Source organism: Buceros rhinoceros, unplaced genomic scaffold, assembly GCF_000710305.1.
Source record: "Buceros rhinoceros silvestris isolate BGI_N320 unplaced genomic scaffold, ASM71030v1 scaffold37750, whole genome shotgun sequence".
Taxonomy (NCBI): Eukaryota; Metazoa; Chordata; class Aves; order Bucerotiformes; family Bucerotidae; genus Buceros; species Buceros rhinoceros.
Window position 1 is genome coordinate 2,473 of NW_010389958.1, and position 12,830 is coordinate 15,302.

Genomic DNA, 12,830 nt, shown 5'->3' on the forward strand with positions numbered 1-12,830 from the left:
TACAGGTTGGGAGAAGTCAGTGCAGGTCAACACTGGCAAAAGCATGTTACTTTGCACTCAGAAATGCAATCTTATGTACTCAAGGAAAGGACATTAGCCCATTTTTCAGCCTTTTCCCTCCTGCTGATGGCCGCCCAAAGCTGTGATCAGAATTAAAAGCTTCCTTCTGTGGTAGTAATGTTGGCTGTCTTTTCTCTCCTTGCCTACCTGTGAGGAACTAGAGGCTTCCCTCATAGGATTAACCACCCAGGGAGCTGATATTCTGGTGCAGTGTACCTTTAGATAGTGAATGCCTGTTTTTCTCATAGACCATCTCGTGCCATTGTTGAAAATGTACAGCAGCCTGAACAGTGCTATTTCTTGTTTTTCAGAACGTCCAGGTTCAAACAAAGTACAGGAGAGGGTGAGTGATGAGTACCTTGCTTGGGTTTGACAGCTTGGTTAGCATGGGTAGAGACTATTTCCTTGCATCACACAAATGAGGACATTAGACCATCCCATAATATGCAGTTAAACTCATAGCTTTCCGGTTTCTTATCAAAGAAAGAAAGAGCCTTAATTTTAAGGAGTGCTGTTGGAACGGGAATTAAAAACTGTGGTGCTGTTCAATTTCTTCCTTAGCACTGGTTTATAAAAACTAAACTGTGGTAAAGGGGGGGGATGTAAGTTGGTGTCATCCTTTGTGCTGCTGCAGAGAGATACAGTCCAGAACTGCCAACTGTGTTGGTTATAAAGAGAGTGCTGTGAAACAGTTGGCTTTCTAACTGGTATAGCATCATCCTAGAAATGTGTGCACAGCTTTTCTGGTATAAGGTTCCAGAATGAGATGTGCCTCTAAGAGATGCTGTTTTGGGATGCCATGTTCTCTCCTTGATTTCACATCTACTTTGAGAGGATTAACAAAAGCGTTTCCCAAGTGATGCAGACATGATCTGGTTTCCGAGTCAGGCGTGTGCTTTACACACATGTAAGGAAGATGTGCCGCTACAACGTGATGAGCCTGGGCAGCTTGCATTTCCTTTGCTGTACTTGTGGGTTTAGTATTCTGAGTGGTCATCTGTCATTCTGGTTGTTGTTTTCATAGTGGACTTCCAAATGACTTTGAGTAGACAGCATGATGTGGAAGATGACTGCTCTGGGGAGCCAAAGCATTTCCAGTTTATCTTTGCTTTGGTTTGACTCTTCCCGAGAGGCCAAGATTAGCATCTGGGTTGTGGATTTCATGGTTTTCTACCCTCCATCTTGGGGTGTTAGTTGAAAGAATTAACCCACTTTTGGAACCTGATCCTGCCACCCTGTAGCTCTGAATGGCAAAACAAGTACTCTCCATACTTATTGCCTCTGCTTTCCCAGTTTCTCGTGGGCTGAAGTAGCTTGGAAATGTACCTTCATTCTACTCTTTGGTTGGCAGAGAGTGTTTTGATGAGGTGTTTGTTTCTTCTTCTAATTCACGTTTTTTCTTTGCTGTTACAGAGTAAAAAGAAAGAACTTGTGTCTACCACACCTTACAGACTCAGAAAGAGGCTAGCAGGTAAAGATCAACCTTTACAGTCAGACCCCACAGTCAGTGAGACACTGTGTTCAGGTAAGAGTATTTCTCCAGGTGGGCTTCTGCCTGAAGTAGCAGTCTGACTGCAGCAGTCTGATTCATTCTGCAGAGTGTAGAAATGTCCTTAGAAAGTCTTTGTAGACTTTTTCCCTACGGCAGATTGCTGCTTAGGGAAGGGGTGGAAGGTTTAGAAGCACCAAGTTGCTGAACTTCAGTATCATGATCAAAAGAGACAAAACTCTCAGTGATCTAAGCTATGCTGATGCCTGGCACAGTTGCTTGAACAAAGACATAAAATTTCTTGAAGGTGGATGGGACATTAACGGTAAAGTTTCCAATAACTGCTTGGCTATATGTGTTCAGAATGAATGCAGAGGTACTCTAACCAAACCTACAAGCCGAGGACTTCACTGTCACCATCCAAGCTCTCTAGGCCCTGGCAGATGAACCTCAGGTGTAAAGGGTGGAGCCAGTTCTGCGCATGCTGCGCCTCACCTAAAAAATCCACCACGCAGGCCCGAAGGGTGCACTCATCGCTTGCAGCGAGCGTGGGAAAAGCCCTTCCCAGATCTTCGTTAGCGAAGCCAAGCCATGATGATGATGATGATGATGATGATGATGATGAATATGATGAATGCAGAGGAGAGTGTAGTGCATAGCATCTCATGTTCTGTTTCTTCTGTGTTGAGAGACCAAGACTGAGCAGATTCTGCTTGTGCTCTTCAATCAGCATTGCTAGCAGAGTTCTTTTACAAAACATTTTTTGCAGCGTGACCCAGAAGATAATCAGCTTGCATGATTATCTTGCTAAGAGAATGAGGAAATTTCATTGTCCATTTTTAGTCACTTTTTATGGTAGGATTATGTTTCTTAGTTGGTATCAAGGAGCAAACTTTACTAAACAATAATTTGTGAGCCTAGAACGGGGAAATACATGTGTGTTTGCAGTCCTCTTAAGCATTGATTTTACTTTTCTATGAAATATATTTAGGAACCATATGCTTGGAAAACACATGGAGAATGTATGCAAGAGAGTGAGATGGTGGAAAACATGTCCTGTGTAAGAAGTCGTTGCTAGCTTTTAACCTTAAATTTATTCTCTAGTTCCAGATCCCTGTTTAGAAAGTGAGAGTGAATATTCTGCTTCCTGCTCAGAGGAGGAGGATGAGGAAGACCAGAAAGCAGTTAGCATTGCTTTATCAGGTCAAAAGACACCAGGAAAAACGAAGGCTGCATCTACACCTCCTCCCAGAAACACCCTAGCAAAAAAAAATGAGGAGAGGATGGTGAGTATGCAGCACATATACCCCTGAGCTAGCAAGTGTGAAGAGATGTTTAGTGACAATAAGCTGTCAGTGACCACACCTAACTATGGGAAAGAACTGCTAGACTTGTATCAGATCAAACTAGCTGGCTTGGCTTTTGCTCTGCTTCTGAGCAATCCCTGCTGGAGAGGCGTCATGTGAGCCTATGGGCTAATCCAGTCTGTAACCTCAGCAGCTCCAGACCAAGAAGTTTTAAGGTGTCCATGAAGCCAGAGACCTTGTACTGAGAAAGGATGAAGAAATTGACTCCTATAGCACCAAAAGAAGCACACTTTGCTTTCTAGCTTGGTGTTCAGCTTAATTTTCTGATTTCTTTCCAGCACCAGCGATCCCCACACCGAATTAGAATTATTGCTATGTTCTGCTCTCTCAGAATTTTTTTTTCTGTCTCTGTCTTCAGGAAAGAAGCATCTGACTAGGTTAGCTTTGGCAAAATGCTACTGTAGAAGCCATTTTTGTAAATATCTTCTGGCTTTCTATTCATCCTTGCTTTATGTCTCATACAGGCCATTTTCAGACATGTTTGTGGGTGCAGAGGGGGAGAGGGGTAACTTGATTGCAGGAGGAGTCTGGCTAATTTTGCTGTCTCTTTTTAGAACAACCTGGTGGAGGAATACTTTGAAGCTCACAGTAGTTCCAAAGTGCTCACTTCAGACCGAACACTGCAGAAGTTGCGTAAAAGAAGATTGAATCAGGTACACTTCTAAGTGAATCACATTGGAGCTTTTGATTTCTTTGGTGAAGATTTCCCTCACTGAAATTTCCTAATGTTGCTATTATCACTTTATTTCTGCTGATTACATTATCAGTGAGTTCGGTAGCGTTTTAAGCATTATGTCTCCTGCTTCTTTGAGCAGCGACAGTGCCCAGTTGTTTGAACTGAGACAGTAGGGAAAATGCAGGGAGAAGACACTATTGGGTGAGCAGATAGTTGAAAGCTGTGGTTATCAGAACAGGTTAAATTTTGCTTTAGGAGGAGGAGGAGAAGTAAAAAGCACAGTTGTAGAGACTTGCCTTAAAAAATTACCACCAAAGCACCATTTTTTGTTAGTGAAATACTTAGGGAAGTTACAAGCTGTCTTGATGATTTATGTGTAGAAGAAATGGAGAGAGGTCTTTTCATCTGAGCATTACTGGGTCAAGCCAGCAGGACTGACACAGCTCTAAATGTTGCCAGCTCCTTTCCCCCTTTCAGTTGCAAAGAGACGGGAATGGTCTAATGAATTACTGTATTTTTTTCCCATATGCCACTTCTACAAGACAGTTCAAAGCAAGCAGTGGCACCCTACAGAGACAGTTACACAAGGACCACCAAGGTGTTTTACACAAGGTGTAAAAATACTTGGAGCTCTCATGTCTGTGATTGCTTTTTGCATCCTTTTGCGTTTTAAAAGGTGGCATGTATGCAGATTGCCTGATGCCTGCTATTGTCTGGAATTGCTGTCCAGAGAAACATCTGGATTCTTAACAAGTTCTTTCATAACAGCTCTGGAAGGAAATCAAGGCTTTCAGTATTATATCTACTCGTGGCTCCAAACTGAAGGCTTAGCAGTTCTGTCTCTCAGTGCTTTATGTTTGTCTGATAGATTGCAGCCATCTTTATGTTCTTTCCAGAGTAAAACTGTTCTACTGCAAGGAAAGCCAAGCTGTTAAAATTTAAGAGAAACGGAGGTTGGTGTAGAGTAGATGCCATTTGTCATGCTAATGTGCTGTTTAAACATCAACGTTCCAGCATATCTTTAAAGCTGAAGTATTCCTGTGATGCTTTATGCTTTTGAAATAACACTTTTTCTACATTTAGTGTCAGATGCAAATTATTTCCTGTCTGCTGTATTTCTTTTTCAAGATTATGTTTGTGAGCGTTCTCTTGCAGTGACGAACACCTGAACCATTGCTAAGCATGTCAACTGGAGCCCTTGCTCCTGTGAGCAGAGTTGTGATGTTATCTTCCTGGTATGGTGTTTGGTGCTGTGTGTAAGCTCTGTGTGTGTCCATTATTTCAGTAGTGGTTTTCCCATATGCAGCAGGAAGAGATAAACCACAGTGAGATACTGGTTCTAGTCCTAGTCTGTCTGCCATTTCCTGTAATGAAGTTACTTAATCTCTGCTTCTTTTCTCCAGGAGGAAAACTGCTTAGAGGTGTCTTCATGGAAAAAACACGAATTGAATACACTGTCAGGGAAAACTGTTCTGCTCCCTAGTTAAGAGCATACTAGAGGGGTGTTTATAAGGACTCCAGATACATGTCTTGTTTTTTCTCAACTTTGAATGACTGTCATCTTAACTCTTTCTCAACACAGCAAACACTGCACGACCTTTTGAAAAAAGCTCCCCTTGCCTATGCTGCTGAAATCAAAGAGTTAAATCAGCAACATGAATCCCTGTTTTCTAAGTGGATGCTGCAATTACAGTAAGTATTCAGTGAGAATCGCTGAAGAAGCCTAGTAAACAGACACTGCCAGTAAACTTACCATCATGTCAACAACATCCTGTGGATGAGTTAAGAAGCAACTTTTTTCTTTGATTGATTGCTTAAATTTAACATTGAATGACATTAATTTAGTACAATGTTTCCTGTAGACCATATCATGTCTGACTAACTCCTTGAACTGAATGCCTCAAGTGAAATGAGGTTGCATTCTGCCTGTCTAGTTCGTCTGTAAACCAACCTAGAGGGCATTCAGAAACAGGGAACATGAATAATGAGACAACAGTGAACGTGAATGATGAGGAAAGTGTCCTTTGTGAACAGTGAGTTTTGCTTACAGCAGCATAGTTAGTAGCGAGTAGCCCAGCGTCTTCATATGAGGCTATACCTAGTAGCATAGCAGTTAATTTTGAATGCCTATGGTACTAGGCATGAAGAAATTTTAATGCCGTTGGAAACATTAGCAGTGTAAATTTTATCTCAGTTTGTGTGTATCTTCATGGGAAGAAGAAAAGAGTAAGCATCCATGAAAGCAAATGGGGAAATACAGAGAGCTCTGAGATTCTGAAGTGGCTTAGAGAAAGCAGGCCTCCTGCTCTGAAGTGAAGTGCTGAGACAGGAGCAAATGTTGGTAAGGAGAAAGTCCCTTGGAAGCTTTGCAAGGGAGTGGAGTATAAAGAAACTTGTGGTCCATGGGGAGCGACAGACCATATGAAAATTGTGTTAGCTTTGAAAGTTGGAGAGGCGCAAGAGGAGTTCTTTGTGACTCTGGGCATATGGTTAGAGATGTATGTAATAGAGTAGAAGCAACAAATCCATAGATGATACTGACGTATCAGTAACAGCTGTTGAGCACCTTACTTTTGCCCAGTGCTCTTTGATCTGATAGTTTTTCTTTCTGGTCAAGATCATCCTTTTCGTGCTTCTCAAAAATCAGCAAAGCTTTGTGATACCCTACCATGTTCTCTTTATGCTTGCCTGCCTCTTTCTCTGGGGAACAATTAAGATAAGAAAGAGATGTGAGAATAGTTTAATTTTGCTTTGCAATTGTACCTGCAAATCAGGGTAGGAAATCACTATGAAGGCTGTGATCCATGGTAAACATTTAATATAATCACTGGTGAGGGACTCAGTGTGAATGCTGGTTGCTCTTTGTTATCTGAAGTTGCAGATCTAGTCTCATATTCTTGGACGGTACCATTTTCTTCCATAATGGGATGTTTTGCTAAATTTGTGGCCTCCAGGCTGCTAAGTCGCTTCTCTTACTAGGATGCATGTGCCACATTTCAGATTCCTTGCACCTACCATTGTTTGTCAGCTGTGAGATGAAGGAGTTGATGAAGCACGAGATTTTTAGAGGCAATATTGCAGTGGATCATTTTGCTTAATGAGTGTATGAACCTAAAAATGGACTTGTACTCTACTGATTCAGTGTATTTGCTCACTTTTCTGCAGCTTGGGTTTCAATATCGTGCTTTATGGACTGGGCTCGAAGCATGATTTGTTAGAGAAGTTTCGTACCTCTGTGCTCCAGGATTCTGTTCATCTTGTGGTTAATGGATACTTTCCCAGCATCACTGTGAGATCTGTAAGTGTGGGAAAAGCTTGTAGGTTTATCTAACCATCCTGTGTTACAGATACCTCTAAAGCCTTCCAGTGCAAACTGTTAAGGAAACCTGCTGCATCATATAGCAGCAGACTCTTGAATGGAGAGCAGCTCCTGTCTTAAGAGTTTAAAGAAATTAGCCCATGTGTTTTCCAAGGAATTGAAATAATTCCTGTTGATTATAGATACTCATCAGTCTAAAGCCTTATTTTATGTCACTGTTTTGAAAAAGGGTAGAAATTTTTGCTTTATGTTGACTGTTCTGGGGATTTGATTGTAAAATTCAGATTATCTCGCTCCTGACAGTCAAGGGCTCACTTTCAGATTTTTTGCACTAGGTCTTTTAGTGCTAGAGCCCTTCAGAAGAGACTGCTGTTTCCTTTTTCAGATTCTCAACTCCATCACAGAGGAGGTACTGGACCATATAGGGACCTTCCGCAGCCCCCTTGACCAACTTGGATTCATCATTAAAAGGTTTAAAGAAGGTAAAATGACTGACTTTATACATAAAAACATTGGAGTCCACTTACTGTTAGGAGAGCCTAGACATTTTCTTACCTCAGAGATTCCACGCTTGCAGTTACAGTTTCTTAGTTTATTGTAGCTAGTATACTTTCTTGCTTGTAACTTGTGCCAGAAATATGGAAACATATCTGCACCAGGAATATATGTGTACATGGGCCCAGGCTGTTACCTCAGTCGGTGTTTCACTCACTAAGTTCTCTAGAAGGGAAGGAGTAAGGCATGAGTGTTCTAACAAAACAGGGGCTCCTTAACCCTTTGGCAGACTGAAATGCTCATCCCTCTTGCATTTAGCACAGTGCGTTTGTGTTTTACTTGCACCGTGCTTCTGTAACCACGTGTTTCCAAGTGGAAGGCAGGATAGGTAAACTCCAGCTGCATGAGGGAAGATGGTTCTTAGTGGTTGCTTGAGGACCTGATAAAAACTTCACTGAAATCCACAGAACAAAGACCTTGTAAACCATTTGGAATGACAGTTTCTGACAGATACCAAGTTCTTTGAGCTCCTCTGGAAAATTTTGGCCTGAGGGTCTTTCTGTATATTTAAGTAAAGGCTGGATTAAGGCTTAAATGTACACGGTTTAGTGGTATGGGCATTTAAGTTTCATATATGCAGCTACTGACATTAGGATGAAATAAAGGACAGCAGGTTAGAATTGGGTTCAAAAGCAAAATTTGGCAGGTATTATCACATGGAATGCTTGCCGAATGCTTTTTCAGTGTCCATTTTGCTGCTTGTGTATACATACATAAATCACCATGGCATCTTAACTATATACATTCTGATTTCCATCATTACCTTATGTGTATTTTTGGTTTGGACTAAGTGAAAAAGACTGATTAACGGGAGTACCCACCTGAGTCTACATAAATCAGACTTGTGTAGTATGCTGTAGCTGATCTGACTGGGAGCCTGAGGAACCTTTGGTTTCCTTTGGCAGCCAAGTGTGTATTCCTTTGCACAAAACCTGGCTATGGTTCCAGAGTTGTTTCTGGACTGAGGAAATGGCTGAACTTTTCCCCAGGGATAAGTACAGCGGCAACAGGCAACTGGAAATTTTAACATCTGTCATTTGCCTATCCAAGCTAAGTCTTTGTAACCTCCTTTGAGTTACAAAGGGGCTAACTTTGTACCCCCTTTTGCGTACTCAGTGGGAAAGATTTCCAGTGAAGTTAGTATGCTTTGGATCCAACCCTGAATAGAAAACGCATTTTCATTGCGAGATGAGGAGCTTAAGGATTCTAGTTATGTAACTCAAAAGCAGTTGAACAAACTGTGCTTAGACTTCCATCCTAAAATACACTGGAATGACCTTGAATCGCAGGACTAAAAGGTATAGCTAAAAGGGCAATTCCTGGTAAAGCCCTCAACAGGAGAAAATTGGACTATGAGAGAAATGCTTAAACTGCAAAAAGAACTTTAGCTGTGATGAGAACTGTGATACAGTGAATGAGAAAAAGCCTTTTAAGTGCTCAGAAACACCAAGTATGGGACAGATACCAAAGTAAGCTGTTATTTGATACTGGCGTGATGAATATGCAGCCTCATGGAATAGGCCGATGGAACAGGCTTGTCTTAGGCTGCACAGGAAATGGGAAGCCACTTTGCGTGCAGTTTCTTTAACTGTTTCTCTGCTGGTTTTTTGACCTTGCAGATTCATCTTTAGAGCTCTATGTCCTCATTCATAACCTGGACAGCCAGATGTTGAGAGGAGAAAGAAGTCAGCAGATCCTTGCACAGTTATCCTCCCTGCCCAGCATTTACCTCATTGCCTCTATTGATCACATCAATGCTCCTCTAAGTGAGTCCCCTTGGGCCTAATGTAGCAAAGAAAAGAACCTGCGTTCTACTTTGGGGCTGCTGAACATGTTTCATAAGCTCATGTATCACTGTTGGGGTGCCACATAGATCTGATGATGTATATATGGTGGTAGCAGCTAGAAGCCCCAGTTGGGACTGTGGCTGTGTTGACCCAAAGCTGTATAAATATACTGAGAACTAGCAGTCACTGATCATAATATACAAATAGACTCAAAGCTTCTGGCACCCTTTGATTTAGGAACTTACTGAAATGGAGACTGGATGTTACGTCTGTCGTTGCATCTAAATAATTGTGTTTATCAGCCAGAAATTCTTTGCACACTGCTGACTCTGGAAGGATTTACACTTTATCTGTGAAACTGGTATGACAAAGGGATTTGTGCGAATGTTTTATTGCAGACAATTTGCCTAGCTTGAACTGCAGCTGTCTGAGTGTATGTATGGTAGATTACACAAGCATACATTGTTTCCTCAAATCCTACAGTAGAACTAAGTACACTTTAGTATTGCTTAACATTAGAAAAGCTACGTCTCCCAATTCTGTCTGCTCTTTCTTTTCTTTCTGTCTAGTGTGGGATCAGGCAAAGCTAAGTCTCTACAACTGGCTTTGGTATGAAACAACCACCTTTAGTCCTTACGTGGAAGAAACATCTTACGAGAACTCGCTTTTAGTACAACAATCTGGATCTTTGGCTTTGAGCTCCCTAACGCATGTCCTGCGCAGTCTCACCCACAATGCCAGGTAAGATGCTGTTGTACTTCATAGTAGTGTTTGCTGAGGATCCTGTCCTTACTAGGTTACTCTGGTCTACACCTAGCAGGAGGCAATCCCCGTTTTCTGACAGAAGCGTTCAAGACGACGGTGGTAGGGCCTGTGTTCCAACTGATTGCTTATCCAAATGCTCAAACAGTATTTGGATAGCAAGCCTTGTCCAGTGACAAGATTCATGCACACAGTCCTGGTCTTGAGGGAAAAAAAGAGTTAGTATTTTCTAATGGTGGAGTATTTTGGGGTTTGGAGTTTGATTTTTCTTCTTTTCTTTCTGATTTTCCCCTCTCCTCCTTTACCCCTTAGGGGCATATTCAAACTGCTTGCTCACTACCAGCTGGAGAACAAGGACAACCCATCTTATCCAGGTACATACCCACCTTTTCTCATCTGTTTGGGGTGTTACCATTGCCAGCTCAGTCACAGCAGCACTGGCTTTTGGTAGGCAGGTTACATCACCAGCAACATAAATGCTGTAACTTTTGGCTCGGTGAGGGTCGGTGGCACGGACTGTCTTTGTAGTGGTACTGTGTCCAACTCTGACAGGAAATGAATACACCGTCTGGCTCTGAAGGACCATCTCTTACTGTTGTCTGCTTTGATATTTGGGTGTGACTGAGACCATTCACGGGGGACTGTGGAGTTAAAAAATTAAAGAAAGAATATGAATTTGCATAATTAACACTTAAAGAACCAGGGAAAGACAGGAGATTCTGTTCCCATGCTGCTCCTATCGAAGTGACTTCTGATGTGTCCCTGCTTTCTAGGATACATGTGGGATATTCTGTCACTCTCTCTAACAGGTGCTGCAGGGCATATGAATAACATGTTAATGGTAAAGAAAGTTGCAAGTAAGATAGAGGGCTTGAAAATTAAAGAGAGATTTACCATATTGGGAAGTGCTATTAACATTTCATTAGGCAAACAGGGTGATTGGAACATTAATTCAGCTTTTTTCCATTAATTATAGAACTATTAGCTTGCCTGTATGCTTGAAAGAAGTGATAATTTTACTGTAGCCATGGTGGTCTAAGCCAAAGCAAGATTTGTTGTTGGAGATAATGTGTGTTATGAGACCTGGAAAAATCTGACCATTTCACCACTTCAGTTACTTGCTCTTGCCTTTTTCTGTCTCCAGGGCTGTCTTTCCAAGACTTCTACCAGCAATGTCGGGAGGCTTTCCTTGTGAACAGTGACCTGACACTCAGGGCACAGCTGACAGAGTTCAGGGACCACAAGCTCATCCGGACCAAGCGGGTGAGTGGAGGAAAGAAGATAATTCTGGGTATTCAGCCACCTTAAACAAACTTGTTACTAAGTATGCGTACTAAGACACCGCTCCGCAGCCCTCAGTGAGGCTGTGCTGTTCGAAGGGCAAGGAGCGAGCAAAGGGCTGAAGTGCTGTAACTGCAGCTCTCTCCATGCCTCCAGTTTGTGAACACCGTTTACACAGATAGGGAGCCGTAAAAATGCAGTGTGTGTTGATTACTCAGCAGGTCACTTCTTCCCAAACACCTTGAGAAGTCATGAACTCTAGAGCCTGGCAGTCTGCTTCCAGTAGTTACCTGTATTTGCACAAGTGAAGAATGCAGGCCAGTCCTAACAAAGAGGCAGTAGAGCAGTAACTAGACACGAGAACACAGTGTGGAGGAGCTGTGGGGTGTCATACCAGCACAGTCCACCAGAAGATTTCTCTTGCACTGACTTAGTTCTGAGTATAGTGTATTTCCAGTGATGCTCTAGTGAAAATTACTGCTTTTTTTAAAGCAGTGTAGTCCTAAATGCTGGTCAGCTCTCACACAGGTGGAAATAAACGTTAACATTGCAGTGCTGCCTAGTGGATTGCGTTGCGCTGTGCACTGGTGTTAACAGAATGTGTGCATGTCTCTTCTCAGGGAGCGGATGGTGTGGAATACTTACTAATTCCTGTCGATGACAATACCTTGACAGACTTCTTGGAGAAAGAGGATGAAGATGCGTGACGTCGCTCTGTTCTCAAAGCATCTACGGCAATTGCTCTCAAGGTCTGCTAGAGAGCGGACTACCCGCAGGTCTCTCTCCCTCCAGCTTCTGAGGTTGCCGGACCACTTACTGGAATGTAATAATTGTAATGAACGATGCTCATTGTTCAACTACTTCAGGTAGTTTGGAGCGATGACTTCTGTAAGCAAGGCATCTCTTGCTCTGTAGTTAGATTTGTCTGCTTTGTCTCTTAGCTCAGATGATGCCTTCCTCATATCTATGCAGCCAACTTTACAGCCAGAAGAACAGACTTGGTAAGATTGTGCCTTCTGCTCTCTACCTCACCAGACACGAGGGTTTACCTGGGAAGTGTAAATCACCAGCTGGTCAGAGCTTTAGTTTGTACTAGTTGCGTACGTGTTCTCAGCTGAGTGCTTTCCAGTAGTCCTTTACGAGTTAGTTAGACACGACTAGCTTCCAGTGTATGAAGAAGGTAAGATTTATAATGCTGAGAGACCTGCCTTGACTGCATGAGGAAAGGAGAATACTAGTGGGTTTGGTCCACTGTGGGTAACTTACTTCCTAAATTCTGGCAAGAGAACTGAAGGACTTGCACCAAATCCAGATACTTCTGTTGTGTCCCAGAATTGTGAAGGACTCGAGTCATTGCCTGTTGCTGAGGATAAGAGCATCCAGCTTCTTTCATGTACTTTCCAAGCTGCAATCCAGGAATATGAAGAGGCCGTGGAGGTTTTTCTGTAGTTTTAGAAAGCTTGATTGTATCTATGAATTTTTTACATCAGGGGTGTCCACCGATCCTTAAATGCCACATACAAGCTCTCCCTTT

The 12,830-nt window shown here is 42.3% G+C and overlaps 1 protein-coding gene across 1 annotated transcript in view; it reads left to right on the forward strand.

The window, feature by feature from the left end:
- The window catches only part of ORC2 (origin recognition complex, subunit 2), a gene marked incomplete at its 5' end in the record, with an annotated part of 13,723 nt that extends 1,693 nt beyond the window's left edge, over positions 1–12,030 (forward strand). The window contains 12 exons of the mRNA XM_010135749.1: positions 372–403; positions 1,474–1,531; positions 2,654–2,835; positions 3,471–3,569; positions 5,175–5,284; positions 6,758–6,890; positions 7,297–7,393; positions 9,086–9,232; positions 9,823–9,994; positions 10,328–10,389; positions 11,160–11,278; positions 11,917–12,030. Of these exons, the coding sequence (XP_010134051.1) occupies positions 372–403; positions 1,474–1,531; positions 2,654–2,835; positions 3,471–3,569; positions 5,175–5,284; positions 6,758–6,890; positions 7,297–7,393; positions 9,086–9,232; positions 9,823–9,994; positions 10,328–10,389; positions 11,160–11,278; positions 11,917–12,003 (1,298 nt within the window). The remainder of the gene's footprint in view (positions 1–371; positions 404–1,473; positions 1,532–2,653; positions 2,836–3,470; positions 3,570–5,174; positions 5,285–6,757; positions 6,891–7,296; positions 7,394–9,085; positions 9,233–9,822; positions 9,995–10,327; positions 10,390–11,159; positions 11,279–11,916) is intronic.
- Between the last annotated feature and the right edge of the window lie 800 nt (positions 12,031–12,830).